This window comes from Eleginops maclovinus, chromosome 16 (genome assembly GCF_036324505.1).
Source record: "Eleginops maclovinus isolate JMC-PN-2008 ecotype Puerto Natales chromosome 16, JC_Emac_rtc_rv5, whole genome shotgun sequence".
NCBI lineage: Eukaryota > Metazoa > Chordata > Actinopteri > Perciformes > Eleginopidae > Eleginops > Eleginops maclovinus.
The window spans coordinates 6,816,505-6,836,830 of NC_086364.1; the positions used below are offsets into that span (position 1 = coordinate 6,816,505).

Genomic DNA, 20,326 nt, shown 5'->3' on the forward strand with positions numbered 1-20,326 from the left:
GTTGGTGGCACAACATTAAAACCGGCGGATGGATGTAAAGCGTTCTCACCCAAGAAGCCCCAACAGGATTATGAAGATTTGATGCATCTGCTGGGAGGCAAAACACGGTGGCTGCATTTCGAAAGCCAGGATTAGTTGCCTTTTTTTATTTCATCTCCTCTGGCCTGGACCATGAGGCTAGAGCGAGGGCGGCGGGCTTCTCTGGCGATCACCCTCAACTTTGTTGCGTTTGCTTTTGCATTGTCTGCTGTGACCACTAGCTACTGGTGCGAGGGGACCCGGAAGGTGGCCAAACCCTTCTGCACTGGCCCCCCAAAAGCCAAGCAGTGGTTCTGCATCCGATTCAACAGCACCAACATCAATGACAGCCGCCTGGTGCAGTACATCTTCGAGACCGGAGAGGAGAAGTTCCTCATGAGGAAGTTCCACACAGGAATATTTTTCTCCTGTGAGCAGGCTGCCGACATGAACGGTTAGTCCGACTTTAAAACCCCATTTAGCTACAGCTAGGTGTGCAAAAACCAGGAAGTGATGCAGTAGGAAGTAAAAATCTACAGGTTACAAATGTTGACATTGTTAAAGCAAAGCCTGGCTTTTCATTAGAGATAACGCTGAACGTGTTTTATTTACAGCAATGTAACTTTGTTTTCTATATGCTTAAAATCAAGGCACGTTTAGCTATATATCTGTGCAGTGCATATACTTTATTGAAAGCAGTTGCACAGTCCTTGGACATTTTGGGGAAAAAAAAGTTTTGCAGTGTAAAAAACACCAGTCAGTTTCAGAATGCCTTCATATGTTGAAGTTAACTGCATTCACCGTTACCGTTAGCATACAGTCACAAATGTTCTTATAAAATGTTACAAGTTAATTTTCCATAAATTAATTATTTATCAATATTCACTTGGATTTGAATGGAATCTTTCAATGAAAGTCTTATTTCCTCTAAAATTAATACCACATTACACGTTCTCTTTGAGGGAACGTCAGAGCTATTTTGTAGTGACATTTTATTCTACAACAACAATAAATCCTACTGTATGTTTTTCTTTTGATTGCAGGATTTGACTGCAGAGACTTCTCAGAGATTGCACCAGAACATGAAAGAGGTACAATGATGTATGAAGTTGAGTTGACGTTACAATGGTAGCCTAGCCTAGCCTATCCTAGCCTAGCATCATTGATCTTCTCCATCTGTCGTTTAAAAGGCATTTTAAAGGTGTTTTGCTCGCTCTCTTCGTAACAATAATTCAGACTTTTAACAAATCGCTATAATTACGTCGCTATTTCAGAATCCTTGTGTGCAATTAAATCCTTGCATATCAATGTTTGGTTCATATCACTCTAGTCCACAAGATTGATTCAACCAACTTGTGAATTACTAGAAACACTGAATACAGCTTGGTTAAATTCACTGGTGTGTCTCTGGGTGGTGTTATGAACCAAGACTTGATGCGTTTGGTTTCCCGACAGATCAGGGACTTCCACAACAAAGCAGCTATAGTGTTTATTTTAGAAATAGCTGGTTTGTATCTAGTTATCAAAATGGAGATAAGCCCTGCCACCTCTCAGGTGGGTCTACCATGAGTGAAGGACGTATACAAATTATGCTGCGGTCAAACTTGCACAAGCATGAAAAGGCAAAAATGTGTTTGGCGTCCGGTGTAAACTAACTATAAGAGTCAAGAAGTACATGCCATTTGAAGCATGCATACAAGTGTGCAAATTAATGTAGCTGTACACAATTGATGTAATCATAAATTGGAAAGATGTATTACCATGCCATGAATGTCCAGTTAATGCATCGGGTAAGACCTCAGTTTTCTCCGAAGGTAAAAACAACACTAGAATATCTGCTAGTAATAATGATAAAACAATTCATATTAAAAAAAATCATAAGGTAGAGCCCCGTAGTTCTTTGTTAACATATCATCAGTGGTGTACTGTGAAAAGGCGCATTTACCAAAGTATTTTGACATATGTATTTTAGTTACGTAAGTATTACTATTTTATGCTACATAATATATTCTTCTCCGATACCCTTCTTGAAAGTGGCTCAACTATGACACATTTTAAAATGTTACGACATGTATTTGTGAGACAGAATAATAATATTCAATAATACAGTGAAAGAAGCCATTCTGGATACTAAGTACTATTACTTGTTATACTCTTAGCTACATTATGCTGATACTGGTACTTAAGTAACGTTTTATATTCTGTATTTTTACTTGTGTACCTTTTCTTAAAATTGAATGTTGACAGTGTTTTAAGAACATAACATTTCAAGTTTTATCGCAGAGATTCTGCATTTCATCAAAAATGCCTTACACATTACCGTGAGATCTCACCTTTACAAGCATGTTAGGACCAGCATAGCAGCTTAATAAATAAATCTAATTTAGCTATGACCAGACATTGCCCTTATTTAATGATCCTGCTCAGATTCAGATCTCAAGACCTAAAAGGAGCAGACAAGTGGGATTATTCCTCAGGACAGGGTATTATTATGAGGACACGGCACATCATAATCCCATGTTTCCGGTGTTTCCAGGAGTGCTGTGGTTGTGTATCGTGGCCGAGAGTCTGTACCTCACGCTGCTCTTTGCTGGGGGGGCTCTGATGACCCTAGAACAGTGCCCCTGCTTCAGCATCATGAACAAGCTGAAGCTCAGTGCCTTCGCTGCCCTATGCACCGCCCTGTCAGGTAACACTTACCCTGCCATTTTTAGATCTTTTACAAACCTGCACAAAACTACAACAAAATCAACAACAGTCCCTAACATGCTCACCAAGCTAATGCTGACGTGATGTTTAGCATATTCACCATCTTGCTAATGACCATTAAACACAGAATACAGCTGAGGCTGATAGGAATGATTTTTCAAGTACAGTATATGGCCATAAACCAGTATTAAAACAAATAAATAAAAATTGTCTCAGGCATTTATTATTACAATATTAAGGCAGCCAAAAAATATATATTTTAAGATGCAACATCTTCCAAAAACTACGGAAGAGGATTAGGGCTACATGAAAACAATGTTTTTGGGATGTCAGAATTCTGACTTTAATCCCAGAATTCTGACTTTATTGAAGTCTGAATTCTGAGAAAAAAAGTTAGAATTGAGAAAAAAGTCTGAATTTTGACATCCCCCAAAAAATACAAAATCCATAGAAAATAGTAATATTTATAAAATCATTTTAACTGAATTTATAAAATGTTAGAAAAAGAAGTCACACTTCCAGAGAAAATAATACTTGTAGAAAGTGAAATTGAAATTATGTGAAATTATGTTTCCAAAAAAAGTTGTAATATTTCAAGAATAGTCACTATGTTAGAATAAAAAAAGATTATATTTTGATCAATCTCCTTTGGGACCCCTTGGGGTTTGGTAATACTACATTGAGTTTAAGAACAGTACAGATTAAATAGGGCATGTGTCCACAATTATTTTCATGTATCCAATAACTCCGTTCAGGTGGCTTCAGGAATTGGCTGCTCTTAAATGGAGGGCTTCATTTCCAGAGGCCTACATTTAAATTAAGTCTCTTCAAATTCATTTTCGACAAGTGTGTCAGAGTAAAATCTAAGTTTGTAATAAACGATGAAAATCCTGCATATATAAAGTACTTTTTAAAACGTTTATTTAAGCCTCACACAGAAGATGAAGAAGATTCAACTTTTATTGTCATTGCACAGAGTACAAGTACTAGGACAACGAAATGCGGTCTCTGCATTTGACCCATCCTAGTGTTAGGAGCAGTGGGCTGCCATTATGTACGGCGCCCGGGGAGCAGTGTAGGTAACCAGTGTCTTGCTCAGGGACACCACGGTGGCACTAGGTCTTTCGGGGACTTGAACTGGTGACCTTCCAGTTCCCAGGCCAAGCCCCTATGGACTTTGCCATCACCGCCACAGGTTCAATAAGGTAGAGGTATTCATTTTTGTCCTCATTTCAGTCATTCCGTATTTTACATAGTTTTACAAAAATGAACAAACAATACGTTTAAAAAAACAAAAACTAAAGTTTAAACTAAGGAAATCCCACACACACACACACACACACACACACACACACACACACACACACACACACACACACACACACACACACACACACAATAAATGTTACTACACTAATGGGTACTTACACAGGAGGAACATGAATACACATGTATATCAGCAGCATTATCATTTGTAATAAACCATTCATTAAATATGTTTATACTTATTATAAATGTGAGTGTTAAAGTGGTGGGCCTTGAATGTAGTTAAGGAGCAGCTACATGTGTTGTAAAATAAATAAAGGAGCAGGGCAGCAGGTCAGTGTGCAGCAGCTCACTGCAGCGCGTGCACTCTCTACCTCGGAGGATTTGCCGGTTTGTGGACTAATCGGATTGGATCTGCGGTTTTGGGCTGTGCCAGGACCTGCCCAGAGGAGCTCCCTCCAGTCCCCCCCTCCCTGGACTCCCATCCCCCCTCCTGTTACTAGTTAATCCCGAGAAAAGCAGCTGTAGAGAGAGCCTGCTGCATCAGAGAGGGCCATCTCCACCACATTTTAAGTATACATCACACCCCAGTGTAGTTATACTCTGAGTAAATATTTGTTCCTTAAGGTTCAAAGTTCAGGATTCAGAGGATTTATTTTCAAAGGCAGCTACAGCGTGGTTGTTGGCCTAGAAAATCTTAAATCCCAGGATCCTCTAACAATGCAACATGCAGTATCCCTACAAAAAATTAAATCAGAATGTTGCGATCATAAAATGCAGGAATAACAGACATACATATAGAAAAGAATAAAATCTGAAATAAATATTCAGTACCATTATCATCAAGCGTCGACTTTGGGTACTTGATGAATTGCTAAAGTATTTAACTTTAAGAAACATTCTACTTTCACTCCTTTAATGACTTTAGTTACTTTAAAGGTAAACATTTCAAAGGGGCCCAATTATGCTTTTGGGGTTTTCCCTTTCCTGTAGTGTCTTATATAGGTTTTTGTGCATGTAAATGGTCTGCAAAGGATAAAATCAAATAACCAATCAGAGCAGACTGTGCACTGGTTTCAGACAGAGGGTGAAGGGAGGTGCTGTGGCACAGGCAGTATGAGAAACATAAAGACCTTTTTGAACATTAAAGCATGGAGACATGTCACAGTAGAGGCACAAAATACTGTATTTGAAAATGAGCATAAAAGGGCTCCTTTAAAAACCTACACTTAGTGAGATGGAAATTCAATAAGCAGACACTGGAGAGCAAGGCAGCTGGAGACCAATCTGAGTTCCTACAAACTAAAGGTTTTATTAAAAAGCTTGGCCAAAGAGAAACAGATCATATTGATGTGAGCAGGACACAGTGAAAGTGTCCACATTTCAGCCACCATCTACTCTGACGCCCATCCATTCTCCTCCAACATTGATCCTGCACAGGGACTGCAGTAAGCCTCTTTATCTACAGATGAGTCATTTTGATGACAGACATTGTCTCTGACTTTCTATCACCTTGTTCTCTCCACTGAAGTAAAGTGTCTCAATACCTTTTTCACCACTTTTGGAGGTGCTGTAATACAGTATATATATTCTTTTCTTTACCATTTTCAAATGAAGTTTGTATTGTTTACTACACTGCAGGTGTTTCATTAACTGGCTAGCCGTAGATTCAATTAGCATGTGTCCATTTTATGCTTTTTGAACAAGAATCCTTTTTTAATGCACAAGTGATTCATGTCATCGATAATGCTTTTATTCATATATTTTAATATCACTTGTTTCCACTTGTTCTCAGGACTTTGTGGGATGGTGGCCCACATGATGTTTACCACCATTTTCCAGCTGGCGGTGGCGATGGGGCCAGAAGACTGGAGGCCAAAGACCTGGGACTACAGCTGGTCTTATGTGTAAGAACTGTTCTTATTTCTATTCAACACTGAAATAAAAAATATTGCTCTTAAGAAATCAGCATATACAGTATACATATATTGATAATTATTATCAAATGTGTAATCAGCTAATGTTTGTCCTCCTATCTTTTATGATGTGTTTTTTTGCAGAGACAAAAACTTCACAATTCAGAAACGTAATATATTATTCAAATCTGGAATAGTTTTAGCACGAAAACATTTGGAATTAAATTATTCAAACGTCAATTTAATCAATGCTTAGTCAATGATTTGATTAACAATTTTTCAGTTCAAGAAAACGGATACATTTAGAATAGTTCAACGATAGGAATTGTGAATATTTTAAATGTCTGTAACCCAAACAGTAAGATACATTTGAGTTAAGAGTAAAACCTTTATTTACAAAAATGAAGGGACAAAGATAGCAAATTAGCTTGGGTTATAAAACATTTTTAATTTATGTTTTATACCTTTTCACTATCAAGAAAAAAAACCATAAAATATATATATTTTTTAAATTAAAAAGCATCGATAGAAAATATGGAAAAGCAAAGTATGATGTAAGAATGTAATAAGAATGAAAATGAATGAAATAACAAATATGACAAAATACTTTAAAAAATAAACTTTGATAAAAGAGAAGAAAAATATAATTAAAAATGTAAAGAATACTATAAAAATACAAACAGGAAACATAAATATAGAAAGGAAAGAAATACAATAGAAATATAAAAAAATGTTAAAATTTCAGAAATATAGTGGAAGAGCTTTGCTGATATAGCACGTGCGTTTATGAAACTCATCTAGACCAGTTATGTATGTTTTCAACTTCCCCAAAAACTTTCATTCAAAACAACACTGTTTTTGTAAATGATGAAAGATCATTCAAAACCGTTAATTGTTAATGCATGTTCTTGCTGTTTGTTACGAGTTGATTCTTTAAAAAGAATAAATCCAAGTTCACGTTTCCTGACATGGTAAAAATGCAAAGTAAAAACACCTCACTGTTAATTTACCCTGTCTGTTTCCAAACCTCTCTTCAGTTTAGCATGGGGCTCTTTCGGCACCTGCATGGGCTCCGCAGTGACGGCCCTCAATAGATATACAAAGACCATCGTAGAGTTCAAATACAAGCGGCGGAACATCGAGAAGAGCCTGATAATAAAGCAGAAGATGCTGGAGCAGCAGCTCCCTGAGCAGATGTGGGACATGTACCTGACCGCCGTGCCTGCTGACACCGAGGCACAGCTGGAACTGCCGGTCAACGGCCACAAACCCTCCACAGGAACTACGTACATGGTGCAGATGGACGATGGAACAGAACACCAAGGAGAGGTTTACTGTTAAGATGGAGTCCCTTCCCCTGTGCCCCATTGGAACACTTTACAGCGCTGATGTTCAAGATTGATTCTTGTTTCCAGGATTTCAATTTCTAATACAGGAATGTTTTGTTTTGTTGCCACACATCAAATACGGGTCCCGTGAGGCCAGAGCACAGATTCTTTTTATCCGGGAATAATGTAACATGGTCGGCTTTGATGCAACATGCATTTCATCAAATCTTTCCATGCAATTCTATTTGTGGGAGGAAGAGAAGAGGGCTGCAATTTCATAGCCTTCACACTAATCTGTAACAAGCTGCAGGATGTGTAACCTGCTTCTGCTGCTGGGGCATGGATTATTTATGTTTTAACTTCAAAGATATTCTGCTTTTGGCCTTTTTTTAACTCAAGATGCATGGGAATGTTGCTCATGAGTTGTCCTCTGGGATAAGACTTTGTCAATTCAAAGTATGGACAGAGGTTCTGATAGGGAACATATTGCACTATACATCGTTGATGGATAATTGGGTGGTTAACATTTCTTGTGGGTCAATTAAAAGTCAAACGACTACACAAACATAAAACAAATACAAAGAGATGTAAATAATTTTTTTAAAAGACAAACAAAAATACCTGAAACAAATGCTAAGCGACAGCAGTAGCACCCAAAATTACCGGAAAAACACAGATGGCCAAAAAAAGCAAAACTACCAAAAAATACACACAACCAATCATACAGATATGCAAAAATAAAGCCGCAAAAACATGCAAAACAACCACAATGAGAAACAAAATGACCACAAAGACACGCATATTACGAAAAAGACATGCAAAACAGCAAGAATACACACAACATCTACAGAAGATGCAGCAGCAGCTGTTTTGCACAAGAAGGCCTTTTATCATTGTCTCATATTCCATACATGTTAACTCCACTGAGCAGAGGGTTTTTATGTCCACTGAAAGAAAATCTGCTGTATGCAGCGTGTGAGTGTTATAAGCCTGGCTGTAATTCATGATGCGGCTCACATGGAGTGCAGAGGATCAGACAAGGATCGCTCATTACGTATTAATGATCTTTCCTAGGCAGCCAAATGTACATGCAAGGACAAATGAAAAAAGGGTTTATTGATATCAAAAGGCTTATTAGTCACATTTTTGATGGTGCATATATGAATAATTTGCCTGTGTGTTTTTTGTTTTTTTTTACAATTTGTATCCATGCTTTAGATCCGTTACTGTTCAAAAACTCTACTGTGTCCAATTTTAAACAAAAATGTGTTGCATTTGCATGCTGCTTATTAATGTAATGCAGATCTTTTAATTTGACATAAATCTATCATTGACATTTAAATGGGAGGGAGCATGAAGGAGTAAGACTGACATCTATTGGAATAAAAGTATATGGTCTCTTGAGCAAACTTGCAATATGGAAGGTTTGTTTGTATTTGACAGAAATGCATTTATGTATAATTTGATTATAAAGTATTGAAGATGAAAAAAGTAAGGACCTAAATTATAAAAATGCATTCCTCAAATATAGCAGATTATTTATTGTACTGATTTACATTTCTCCATTGGTCTTGATTTTCTTGCATTTTTTGGCCCTCAGGTATTTTATTATCTTGAGATACATAATAACAACTATCTATAGATGTTTATTTATATCTATACTTGTGTTGATTGGCCGTATCAATACTGACATAGTAAACTATCCAGCAAATAATACTCTAAATCCTGTTTTAACCACAAATACATTTGGTGGCAGAATTTTACTACTGATCAAGCATTTTATTAAATGATATTCAGCACCAATTATCCTGCATCAGAAACAAAAAAGTCTTAACTCAAACGTTATGCCTTGCTAACATTTGCATTTATTTTCCATATATTAAATCATTAAAAAATATGAATACTTTGTGAGAAACTATTGATAAACTCATTATGGATTAAAAAAGATTCAAGTGCTTTCTGATACAAAATTAATAACACATTCACATATTTCAAGTTGCCAAACAACAATTTACAAGTTGAAATATCTATTCAGATTATTTTTGACAGATTTTGGTTGTAGATAATTTGAGGTAGCATCACTAGCTGTACTTCAAAATCAAGCTGCAGTCAAGGGATCACAAGTCCTTTATACGTTTTTATCGGGTGATCCTCGATGTATTTCTTTATATACCAGCAGGAGATGTGAGCCTTGAGGTTTTCTTCAACCAGAAAGTCCATGGCAGCCTGTAAAAGAAGTATTACATATATTAAGTACAGCTTTTCAAACCCTACAAATGCCTGCATGAAGTGTAAATTACCTGTGAGAGCAAAGCAGCAACACCTTGGCCCCTAAATGTATCGGGAACATACGTTGACACTAAGTCAACTTCCTTTTCTCCGGTGAATTTGTATTGCAGCACTGCAAATTCTGCATGGCCGCCTGGGGAAACAGGAGGAGAAAGACTTATTATTTAATTTAAAAAAATACTGGGATCAGAAAAAGGACCCTAAAAAAGAATGTAACATGTGAATCCAACTGTTGACTTTTAATTGTTTAAGTATTTATTGATTTAGCTCATGTTTTCTTGAATTCTAATGTGGTGAGGGACGTAAAGTTAAAAACACCCTTTTGCTTACCCATTTGATAAGACATTCATGACCATTTTTGCCAGGGAAAAAAAGGATAAAAACTTAGGATAAATTATATGAAAAAATTATGTAAGTCATAATAAAAACTTTCTTGAAATAATGACTTGGTGAGTCCAAATAATGACTTACCAATTCATATTTGGGGACTTTTGGGGGGTTGTTTTGAGATGTTTTATTATTGGGAGGAAACAAGTCGTTATTTTGAGAAAGTGAAAATTAAAGATTTACAGGCTCGCGTTTTAATTGCGTAAATGTTCTTCCATAAAACTCCCTCCGCAAATACCTACTTTTAAGTGCGCCCTACTAGGCGGCTTCTGCTGTGCTTCTGGGACTTGCTAGCCTAAAATGGGCTGAAATGTATAACCTTTACTAGTAATATATATGCCGAACAGTTAGGCGGATATAAACACATCATAAAGATTACACATCGCACAATTTGGCTGCGAAACGTTTAACATTGACAAAGTTACATAAATTCCCTTATTTTTAGGTTATGTTTCGCTCGGTGTTACAGTCTAACAAAAACAACTCTGTGGATATAAATGGAAAATAAAACTAATTATCTTTGAATAAATACATGTATAATGTAACTGTAACCTAATCAATATCATAGATGTATGTGTTCCAGTAGGCCGCAAGTAGACGCCAGGCTCTCTTACAGGATTTCCCCTGGTTTAGGAGCGTCGTCCTCGGCTGTATTCGCTTACCTGCCCCGCTGCCTGGAGTAACAGTGAAGCGCCGGTTCTGTCGGTCGTGTTCCACTGACAAACTACAGCCAGAACTTAACGCAGTGAAGCCAGTCTGGGGACCCTTTATTTGGAGATTTAACGTGGTGAGTCTGGATAATATTTTAAAAGCCATTTATACATTAAAAAGACACGTATAACTAGGCAGCATGGAATGATTGCTGATCACAAGGGGGCGCCACATGCTACAAAAAGATAATGATTAACTTGTGCATAACCTTTCTTTGATCTCCACTTCACAGAAGAAACTGAGGTTATTAAAATGCCATTCAATGATGACAAATTATAATAATAGTACATTTTAAAATGATGGATGAGAATAAAATAATTAAACACAATTTTAAACTTCCAATATCAAAGTCCTACATTTATGAACCAATAACTTGGATATACTCTAAGATTAAAGATTAGTTAGAAATAATATCACATAAAATAATGGAAAATTCAGGAAGAAATATATTTTCCAGATTCACTGATTTCTAAAGTGTATAAAGGTTTGTCAGGGAAAAACTTTGCTTCACTTTGCTCTTAACTAAAAAATACAATTTAACTCATTTCCAATAAAAATGAAATCAAAAAATTGAAGACAACATTAAAATGTCAAGTGTTTACACAAACATTCTTTATTTTTTTCTCTAAATCCACAAGTACAAGTACAGATACATTTCATTTCCTTTTACTTTTTTATTTCAATGTTCCACCATCACTCATATTAAACTGTAAAATATACTGATTCATTTTTTTACAGTGAAATAATACACATATCAAACCCATGACTCATCTCCTCTTTCTGTCAAAACGATCAACCAACTACAACAAACCATTCCAATCTGGTTTCCTTTCACAGTACAGCACATAAACAGCGCTCCTCAGAGTCACCAACAACAGCCTTCTCTCCTTAGACTCTGGACACCTCAGCATCCTTATCCTCCATGACCTTACTGCAGCTTTCACCCACATTCTTCTCTCTGGTCTCGAATCCTCCCTCAACATCATCTCTCCTTCCTTGCCCTGTCCCAAGGTGTCCCCCAAGGTTGGGTGCTTGATCCTCTCCTGTTCATCTTCTTCCTCCTAGATAGAACTTGACAATATCATACGTGGCAACAGCCTCTACTTCATCTGCTACACCAGTGATGTCCAGCTCAACAACAAACCATATCCATCACCACTGCAACTTTCTCCGCTCTCATTAACTGCCTTACAGAAATAAATCCCAGGATGCAATCCAACTTCCTCAAACTCATCTGTAATAAATCTGAAATGCCCATCATTGCTTCAAAATCCCTCACCAAAAACCATCACAACATCAGCTAACATTAAAAACTCCACTTTGCCTCCCCACAAATTCACAATGTCTGAGTCATTAACGGCTGCCACCTCACTTTTGTAAATCACATCAACCGGATCGCCACGAACACCTCTTTAACCACCACAAATGTCTCCATGACACCAATCTGTCTGTCTTTAAATCACAACTTATAATTCACATTCTGACTGGTTTCTAATAAAATTAAGATTGCGTTTGTATGTTTTAAGTGTGTTGGTTTTTTAAAAAATGTTTTCTTTAACGTATTTTAACCTCTACATGTAAACTGAATACAAATGTATGACAATCTGATGACATCACAATATAACATCATAAAAAGAAAAAGATAATTGGACAAAAACAGGAAGGAAAAAAAAGATAAAAGGAGAAACAAAACTTCATTTTATTGTAAATGTATACAATCAGTCATTCAGAAAATGTTGTTGACAGTATTGATACATTCTTTAAACCTAGGTAGAATTGACTTGGTGTTTTATATTGTTATTTTTTTTAGAATAGACAATTATTTTTAATGGAAAAACTGGTCATTTAACATAAAATGCCTGTTCTTTTCCCCCCCTTTTTTTCCTTTTAAAACCACATTTCTGTCAATACGTGTAAGAAATACCATAGCATGGTTTAGATGCTATCTTCAATGAAGCCAAATTGTAAAAATTGTAGCTGTAAATATTTTTTTATGGAAACAAGACAAGATTATGAATGTTATTTTTAGTTTTTCTGCATGGTCAAATGTGTGACTGCTATTATAAAACATAACTTCCATTTCCACTGGTTTGTTTCACCTTAACCATTAAATCTCATGTCATATTTTTTTCTCAGCTACAGCTCTACATGTTCTCAGAGGCCTCGGCGTGCTTCACTCCTGCCGCCATCACGGCGAAGAACACGTTGGGGAAGAAGGACCTGGCGTAGATGGCCATCTTTGGGAGCGAGGGAGCGATCAGGACCTCTTTCCTCTTGCTGCTCAGAGTCTTCACAATCTCAGTTGCTGCCTCTTCTGGAGAAACGCCCGGAGGCTTCTTAGTGTGCAACACTGCAAAAGATAAAATAATACAGTTTTTATACATTAAAGTACCCTTTTAACCAGGGAGGATATTCACTACAGGATTTTAATAATTCACAATAACGCTATTATCGCAATATATTGCCAAAATATATGTATAATGCTGGAAGTTTAACTCATCTTTAGGTAAATAAGTAAATCTAATTCCTTTGTTCGGCATTGGGGGGAAGGAGATAAAATAAGTACAGAAATAAATTATTTAAGAGGTGCTGAATTATTAACACATTATTATCATATGTGTATTATTAACACTACAGTTTACATTTAACATACAACTATTTATTTACACACATTTGTTGTTTACAGGTGGTTGAATGTAGTTAAGGGGGGCCCTAACATGCTCTTTTTTAGGTTAACATTAAAACGCTTTAGTGTTCAAAAAGGTCTTAATTTCTTCTCAACTGAACAGGCAGTATGAGAAAAAGTTCCCCATTATGCACCCTCTGTCTGGAACCAGAGTCCAGTCTGCTCTGATTGGTTTGCTGGACGGCTCTGTAGTGATTGGTCAATCGTTTGGAGCTGTCCCGCCCCTCAGTCTATCAAATGATAGTGCAAGTGTTGTGTAGTGAAGTCATTATGTTGACAAAGTAAACAAAGTAATCAAATGGAGGCGTTCAGTCAGGGGGGTAGTGTGTGGGAGAGAAACTCCATCTGGAGGGAACTTTGGGATTTTAGCCTTTGCAGACCATTTACAGTACATGCTCAAAAACCTATATAACACTACAGGAAAGGGAAAACATCAAAAAGCATAGTACATTTACTGGAATGCAAGATTTTTCTCCATTCTTTTGTCTTTCTGATTTTCCTTACATGAGCAGATGGATTTGGAGGGTGTCTCTGTGTCTTCAATTGATGCAGAGATGAAGGTGTGGTTGATGGTACTGACGGAGATGCCATACTCCTCCACCTCAGCTCTCAGGCTGTCAAAGAAGGCCTGGACAGCATGTTTAGAGGCTGCGTCTGGTCATGAAGAAAACATCTTTAATCCCTCAGCTATTGTTAGTTTGAACTCATTTTAAAGTATAAAATTATGTAAACACAAACATAGAGAACATTATTATACTCTAGGTATGGAAGCATTTTGTGTGCTATTGTTACAAATTGAAATGTAACAATATCATTTTCATTTAACACTTACATATTCATAAATTGGACTTTGTAAATGAACTGAATAAATCCCATTTACATGTTAGAGGAGACGGCCAGAGGAGAAACATGGAGACACGTTTTTTCATTGTTTATCTGTTTCCATTAATGTTTTCAGTTGCATAGTTGGCAGGTCTTAGTGACATAACCCTAACAAAGAAAAATAACTCATAGCATAGGCATTCTCGAACAGAATGAAAATGGAAAAAGCCTTTTGATAATGAGTTAAATTTAAATTGATACCAGAAACTCTGTATGTGCCAATAGGTCAGAATGACTGGGTTTCATTTATTTTCATAACATTCAGGTCTATTGCTTTTTTTAAATAAATATGTCTAATAAGTAATTCCTTATTTCACTTTTTGTATTATTGCAGTTACACATTTCATGCAGCTACTGTGGCAAAAAAAAGTAAATGTTTATTTAGAGATTTAGTAAATCATAATATAATGGTAACCAGTGCTCTGTGCGGTAGCACCTAGTATATTAATTAAAGAAAAGCATTTCCCTTCATAACACTCTGAACTCACATGCAGTGCGGAAAGGCATGGCCAGCTTCCCCTGGATGCTGTTGACCAGCAGCAGGTGACCCGTCCTCCTGCAGATCATGGAGGGCAGCAAACCTGCAACACAAACATGTCAACACTGTAAACAACAAGAAGTAGAAAAGTGCATGAAAACGGGGGCTCAGCTAACAAAACATATTAATATTTAATAATCTGGTTTTATCCCTCAACTAAAATAAAGTTTACAATTAATATAGGATGAATAAAAATCCAGTAAAAGGGAATTTCAACAGATATCAGCAAACAAAGATAAGCTCCACCTTTACCAGCAATAAAAACCAAACACATCTAAATCAATATTATAATATACATTATAATATAAGAATATACAATATTATTTTGTAATTGCACATTCGGCGTGAGCTTTTAAAGTGTAGTTTGATGGATATACTTTTGTGCTTTTACTTTTAAAAGCAGGACTTTAACTTGTAACAGAGTCCTTCAATGCAGTATTTGTATTTTCACTAATTTGAAAGATCTGAATATTTTTCTGCAGATACACACCAAAATTGACCGGTTCTGTATGAAGTCTTGCCATGCCTTTACAACAACACTGTGTAATACTTTGACATGCTAATAGTGTTTCCATCTTTTACCTTTGGCGAGCGTGGCCGGTCCAAAGTAGTTGTTGTCCATCAGCAGCTTGTCCATCTCCAAAGACACGGTCTGTGCTGGTGCCTTCACCTTCATGCTGCTGTTCAGGATGATGATGTCCAGGCAGCCGTAACACTCCAGGATCTCTGAGATCACGTCCGGCAGGCTGTCCATGTCTCCAAAGTCCAGCAGCACCAGTTTGGAGGGAAACGTCTGAGAAACAGAGATGAAGAGGGACTTTAACTTCATCCCTTTTTTGGGTACTTTACACTTCGATTCCACTAAATGTGTCTGTCAGCTGTTGTTACTGATGTTAACTCATGAGGTGTATTTCCGTTCGACCGTTTTAATGCACATTTTTGCACTTAAGTTGTGTCTTCATGGTACAAAGTCCAGGCTGTTACACAAAACAATCAACAAACAGTTAAAGAGGCCCTGTTATGTTTTGGGGGGGTTTCCCTTTCATTTAGTTTGGGATATGTTTCTCTTTGTCAAAATGGTCTGCAAAGGCTAACATTGCCTGGTTTCCGTCCAGAGGGAGTTTCTGTCCCAAACAATTCCCGTGCAACGAATGTCAACAAATGTCACAAAACATTAAGTTAGTTCAAATCAATAATATTAAGTTGAACCTTAATTTTATTTAAACGTAATATTATTACCTTTGACTTACTTAACACAGTTATGTGAAATCCGTTGACAAAATACATTTAATTAAAGTCAATATTTCAGTTTTTCAGTGGGAAACACCCCAATTGGACTTTTTTTTAACTTCCATAACATAATGGCATCTGTACATAACACTTGTGCTTCTTTTGGCTAGCACCCCGACACTTTGTATGTGATAGGCTAAGGGACGGGACATCTCTAAGCAGTTGTTCAATCCCAGTAGAGCCGGCCAACGAACAAATAAGAGCAGACTGGGCTCTGGTGTCAGACAGATGGTGCATAATAAGGAGCCCTCTTTCTGTTCAGTAAGAGGTGCTGCAGCACTGGCAGTATGAGAAAAAATAAAGAGCTTTTTGAACATTAAAGCAGTTAAACATGTCACAGTAGAATCATACGTTACAAAATAAGATCATGGATGAGCATATAGCATGACCTCTTACAAGGATGTTTTTTTCTTGTTTCCGTACTTACCAGCGTTGGGTCTGAGGCGTTTGACAAATCATCGGCAAGTTCTTCCAGTTTCTCCCAGCTCTTCCCACAGAGGATGAGCCTCGCTCCTCTTTTGTGAAACACATCTGCACATTCTGCATTAATAGAGCAGAGACACTACAGGTGAATAGGGTAAACAACTGATGTATAGATATCACCATGAAAATTCACAAGTTAATGATTTACATTAAGTTCATCTCTTTTGCATTTCAAGTTTTCTTAAATATTAAGTTTAAGTATCAAATCAAGCATTATCTTCTAAAAGATTACATTTTCAGGAAAATAAATCTGATCATTGACAATTTTGTTGATAAATTACAGTCAAATATTTTGACAGAGGGTTTTTTTGGTTATCTCTTATAATCAATTGATATATCTAAAGATTCTGAAAACAACTACGCCTTTTAGACCTGTTTCATTTACAAAATGCTCTATAGATTAGCCTCTGAATGATATATGAACAAAGCCGTTGGTAGAAACCTTCCTTATATAGTTAGGAATAACACTGGGACACATGGTTTATTCAAGTGCTACAGAAGTGGAGAAAACAAATTTGAATAAAACAGCCTTAAATATATGTATCGGTAAAGTCATGCATTTTGTACACACTACATGTGAATATGTAGATGAGGCTTTATCCAATAATGACTTCTGGTGAATTTAGGACACAAAAAGACAAAGTTATTCAAATAAACACCAAAAATGTGTTCAACTAGTCTGAAAGAACACATATTATGGATGCAACATATCCCAAAATTTCAAACCGGTCTTTACCAATGCATGAGACTGCAACACCCAAAAAAACATTAAAAACCAAATCAATCAAACCTTTATTACCAACAACGCATGTTACCTTTTCCAAGCCCAGATAAGGCGTCGGTTATGACCACCACTTTATTGCGTACAGATGTTTTGGAGAATAGACCCACGACAGTGCTGTAGAGGTAGAAAAATCCAGCTGTCAGCACCACCACACATGGCACCAGCAGGACAGTGGTGGTCCACACCGGGTCCATCTCCTGGAGGATTTGCTGGAAAATGTTTTATTTCATATTTAATATGCAGAACTGCAACAAAACAAAAGCGTACATATATTTGTAATTGCTAGTATATAATATTTAATGAGTTTGACACTCTGGGAATTCCACTTATTCGCTTTCCGGTGGAAAGTTAGAATAAGCTTTCGTTGTTAAAGCATGTTTAGGGTTTTTATCATACTTTTAGATGTGAAATGGCTTTCTGATGATGCAGATGAGATGGGATGGGATGTCAAAGACTTTTTAGGATCTAATTAGCATGATAAAAAGGAGCGTGTCATACCCAAAAGCTCTCCGGCTCCGTAACATTGGACTCCATCTCACCTGATACCATTTTAAATCTAACTATTCTTACAACTCTGAAATAAAGACAGAGAAGACATTTTTAAACCAATATCTTACATTATTCATCAAAACAAAAAGTAAATGAGGTGCGTACTGGATTAGCAACCACATTACATTTCTAAACATATGCAATCTAGAGGCAGTAAGTGTTTCATAAGATAAAATCACAATCAAACATTTTAAAACTGAGTTGAATTTCATTGGGGACAGGTGGAGAAAGCAGGATTATTATAAAAAAAATGTTTACTTTAAAATTAAACTTTTTACCGACTTGTTTCCAAAGATCAAAGCCTCTGTCTGAAGTGCCAGTTTAAAGTCTATCAACATTTGAGACAATCAGACGTAAACCAAACATAAAGACACACTAAACGACAAAATTCAAAAACAAAATGAATAAAAAGAGCCACAAAAAAGAACTACAAAAGACAAAAAGGATCTAAATAAAATAAATACAATCAAAACAACAACCACATACAAAAAGTGACAAGGCAAAAAAAAAGGCAAAAGAAATATACAAATTGGCCAGAAAGACAAACAAAACAATAAAAAAGAGCAACAAAATAACTACAAAAAAAAGATAAGATGCACCGATATGCAAAACACACATGTTTCTAGAAAGTTTGGTGAACTTCTGTTTAAATTACAGATTATATCTTGGAGTGTGAATCTTTATATCTTGAAGTATGAAACTTTATATCTCTAAATGAAGTGTAATCTTTTAGACACTCCGGAGGCCAGTTAATTGTCATCAGATCATAAAGATGGGCACTCACATGTTCCAGATTTGTCCTACAGGGAATTTTGGTTTAGGTTTACCATCCAAGCACCGGCTGCTGGTCTAAATATAAACTGTGCTAGAAATAGATACTGTATCTCTCACAAAGGCGCAATGCCACAGAGTTGTATTCATATTATTCCATGACAGAGATACATTAGCACAATTACAAACTATCCAGAAAATAAGGAAATGGAAGACTTTTTATTTCAACTACTGTGCGGAATAAAATCCAGATAAAACCAGTCGAAAATGTGTCCTTGCACTTAGCTCAGATAGATAAAAGTGAGCTGGTCGTGTAGCTGACCTGGATCATTCAAGAAGAAATGAATTATCTGACAACACTTACTGCTTCTCAGGCTTCCTCAGGTCTTCTGGGTTTTATACTCCTGCTGCTCATTCACACAGCTCCTCCAACATGACAGTCTGCCCGCTGCCACAGCAATACTTTGGGATTTGAACTCTTTTAATAGAGCACAGCTGAGTCAGTTATTTTCCATGTGTGTTGTCGACATGGTATGTGGAAATTGACAGGAGAGATGGGGGGGGGCTTCCTTTAGGGAACATTTTCAGGTGTGCTGCATTGTGCATTTTATTGATTAAGGTATTGTTCAGAGGTCTTAATAGTGAGATGTGTGGGTATAAAGTCAAGTTTATTTATATTTCGACTAGTGTCACTACAGGAAACGCAAGATTATTTGTGACAAAACATATAACATATGAAAGTATTAAATATATATAGAATATGATAACAAACATATATATAGGAATACAAAAGGAAATAACACAGATTATTAATATTAATTATATAAAAACATATCTTGATAAAATGCAAATAATATAAACTATAGTGGGAATCTGAAATGAAAGTTTTACCTTAAACTTAAATTTAAGAGGAATAAATTGTGTTTTTGACTTTACTTTTTTTTTAAATAACCCTGAAATGCAAGGATGTGCAAGGGCACCTAGATGAAGCAGTATGTGTATAAGGGTTATTTTTTGGTTTGAACAGAATTATTATTTCAAGTGCGCCACTATGTGGCTGGAAAAAATACAAGGATTTTGACATTATCGTTACATGGTTTAGTTGAATACTCGATTCTGATTGGTTAATTCAGGACATGTGACAGTTGTTAATCCAGTAGTGCAGACCGCTGTCAAGGATGTTTGACCGTTGGATAAAGAAACAGAAAGGAAAAGCGGTTAAAAAACGGAGGATGGACGTCAGATAAATCACAAGAAGGCAGACAGGAAGTAAACACTAACAGGAACATGGTATGGGCTCTGCAGTGTTTAAGTACTTGCTAGTGAGTCAGAAACTGTGAACAGATTTGAACAGTTACAGAAAACCTTGATCAATTATCAGATTATCCCTTACATCAGGGGTGTCCAAACTTTTTTCACAGAGGGCCACATACAAATTATTTGAAAATTGGGCACATTAACACATGAATACTCTGTCATATATTTTAACATATATATTTGAGAAGTACAATATAAAACAAGCAAAAGTTTAATTTGTGGGCCATATTCCATTATACTTTTAGAATTTGCTGAGGGCCGATTCAAAATGGCCTGCGGGCCGCATTTGGCTCCCGGGCCGTAGTTTAGACACCCCTGCTTTACATAATCTCTTTTAATATAATTATACATACATAAATACAGTACATTTTATCTTATTGTAATTTCAATGTATTTTTTTCT

At 36.4% G+C, this 20,326-nt stretch overlaps 3 protein-coding genes across 4 annotated transcripts; 1 reads left to right on the forward strand and 2 right to left on the reverse strand.

Annotated features, from left to right (window-relative positions):
• Positions 1-171: 171 nt before the first annotated feature.
• LOC134877588 (germ cell-specific gene 1-like protein) lies at positions 172-8,823 on the forward strand. Its single transcript, XM_063903148.1, has 5 exons — positions 172-472; positions 1,062-1,109; positions 2,555-2,707; positions 5,789-5,900; positions 6,947-8,823. Exons 1-5 carry the CDS (start codon positions 172-174, stop codon positions 7,248-7,250), a joined length of 918 nt encoding a protein of 305 aa, XP_063759218.1. The 3' UTR covers positions 7,251-8,823.
• Positions 8,824-9,079: 256 nt separating this feature from the next.
• Positions 9,080-10,799, reverse strand: LOC134877590 (protein NATD1-like). Its single transcript, XM_063903149.1, has 3 exons — positions 10,576-10,799; positions 9,538-9,659; positions 9,080-9,463 (listed from the first exon to the last, which is right to left on the reverse strand). Exons 1-3 carry the CDS (start codon positions 10,727-10,729, stop codon positions 9,347-9,349), a joined length of 393 nt encoding a protein of 130 aa, XP_063759219.1. The 5' UTR covers positions 10,730-10,799; the 3' UTR covers positions 9,080-9,346.
• A 1,500-nt stretch (positions 10,800-12,299) lies between these two features.
• dhrs7ca (dehydrogenase/reductase (SDR family) member 7Ca) lies at positions 12,300-19,133 on the reverse strand. 2 transcript variants are annotated; one of them, XM_063903007.1, is made up of 7 exons: positions 18,972-19,133; positions 17,319-17,496; positions 16,448-16,560; positions 15,313-15,523; positions 14,681-14,773; positions 13,815-13,964; positions 12,300-12,974 (listed from the first exon to the last, which is right to left on the reverse strand). In XM_063903007.1, exons 2-7 carry the CDS (start codon positions 17,479-17,481, stop codon positions 12,769-12,771), a joined length of 936 nt encoding a protein of 311 aa, XP_063759077.1. In that variant the 5' UTR covers positions 17,482-17,496; positions 18,972-19,133; the 3' UTR covers positions 12,300-12,768. The 2 variants fall into 2 exon arrangements, with proteins under 2 accessions (XP_063759077.1, XP_063759076.1); XM_063903006.1 differs by lacking the exon at positions 18,972-19,133 and adding an exon at positions 17,786-17,855.
• Positions 19,134-20,326: the final 1,193 nt, after the last annotated feature.

Coding starts and splice junctions, on each gene's coding strand:
- LOC134877588 (XM_063903148.1), top strand. CDS start 172: ATGAGGCTAGAGCGAGGGCGGCGGGCTTCTCTGGCGATCACCCTCAAC. Junction 1,110..2,554: donor TGCACCAGAACATGAAAGAG/GTACAATGATGT, acceptor CGGTGTTTCCAG/GAGTGCTGTGGTTGTGTATC. Junction 5,901..6,946: donor GACTACAGCTGGTCTTATGT/GTAAGAACTGTT, acceptor ACCTCTCTTCAG/TTTAGCATGGGGCTCTTTCG.
- LOC134877590 (XM_063903149.1), bottom strand. CDS start 10,729: ATGGCTTTTAAAATATTATCCAGACTCACCACGTTAAATCTCCAAATA. Junction 9,660..10,575: donor TACTCCAGGCAGCGGGGCAG/GTAAGCGAATAC, acceptor CTGTTTCCCCAG/GCGGCCATGCAGAATTTGCA. Junction 9,464..9,537: donor TTGCTGCTTTGCTCTCACAG/GTAATTTACACT, acceptor CTTCTTTTACAG/GCTGCCATGGACTTTCTGGT.
- dhrs7ca (XM_063903006.1), bottom strand. CDS start 17,836: ATGGTATCAGGTGAGATGGAGTCCAATGTTACGGAGCCGGAGAGCTTT. Junction 16,561..17,318: donor CTTATCTGGGCTTGGAAAAG/GTAACATGCGTT, acceptor CTATTAATGCAG/AATGTGCAGATGTGTTTCAC. Junction 12,975..13,814: donor CTCCAAATCCATCTGCTCAT/GTAAGGAAAATC, acceptor TATCTTTTGCAG/TGTTGCACACTAAGAAGCCT.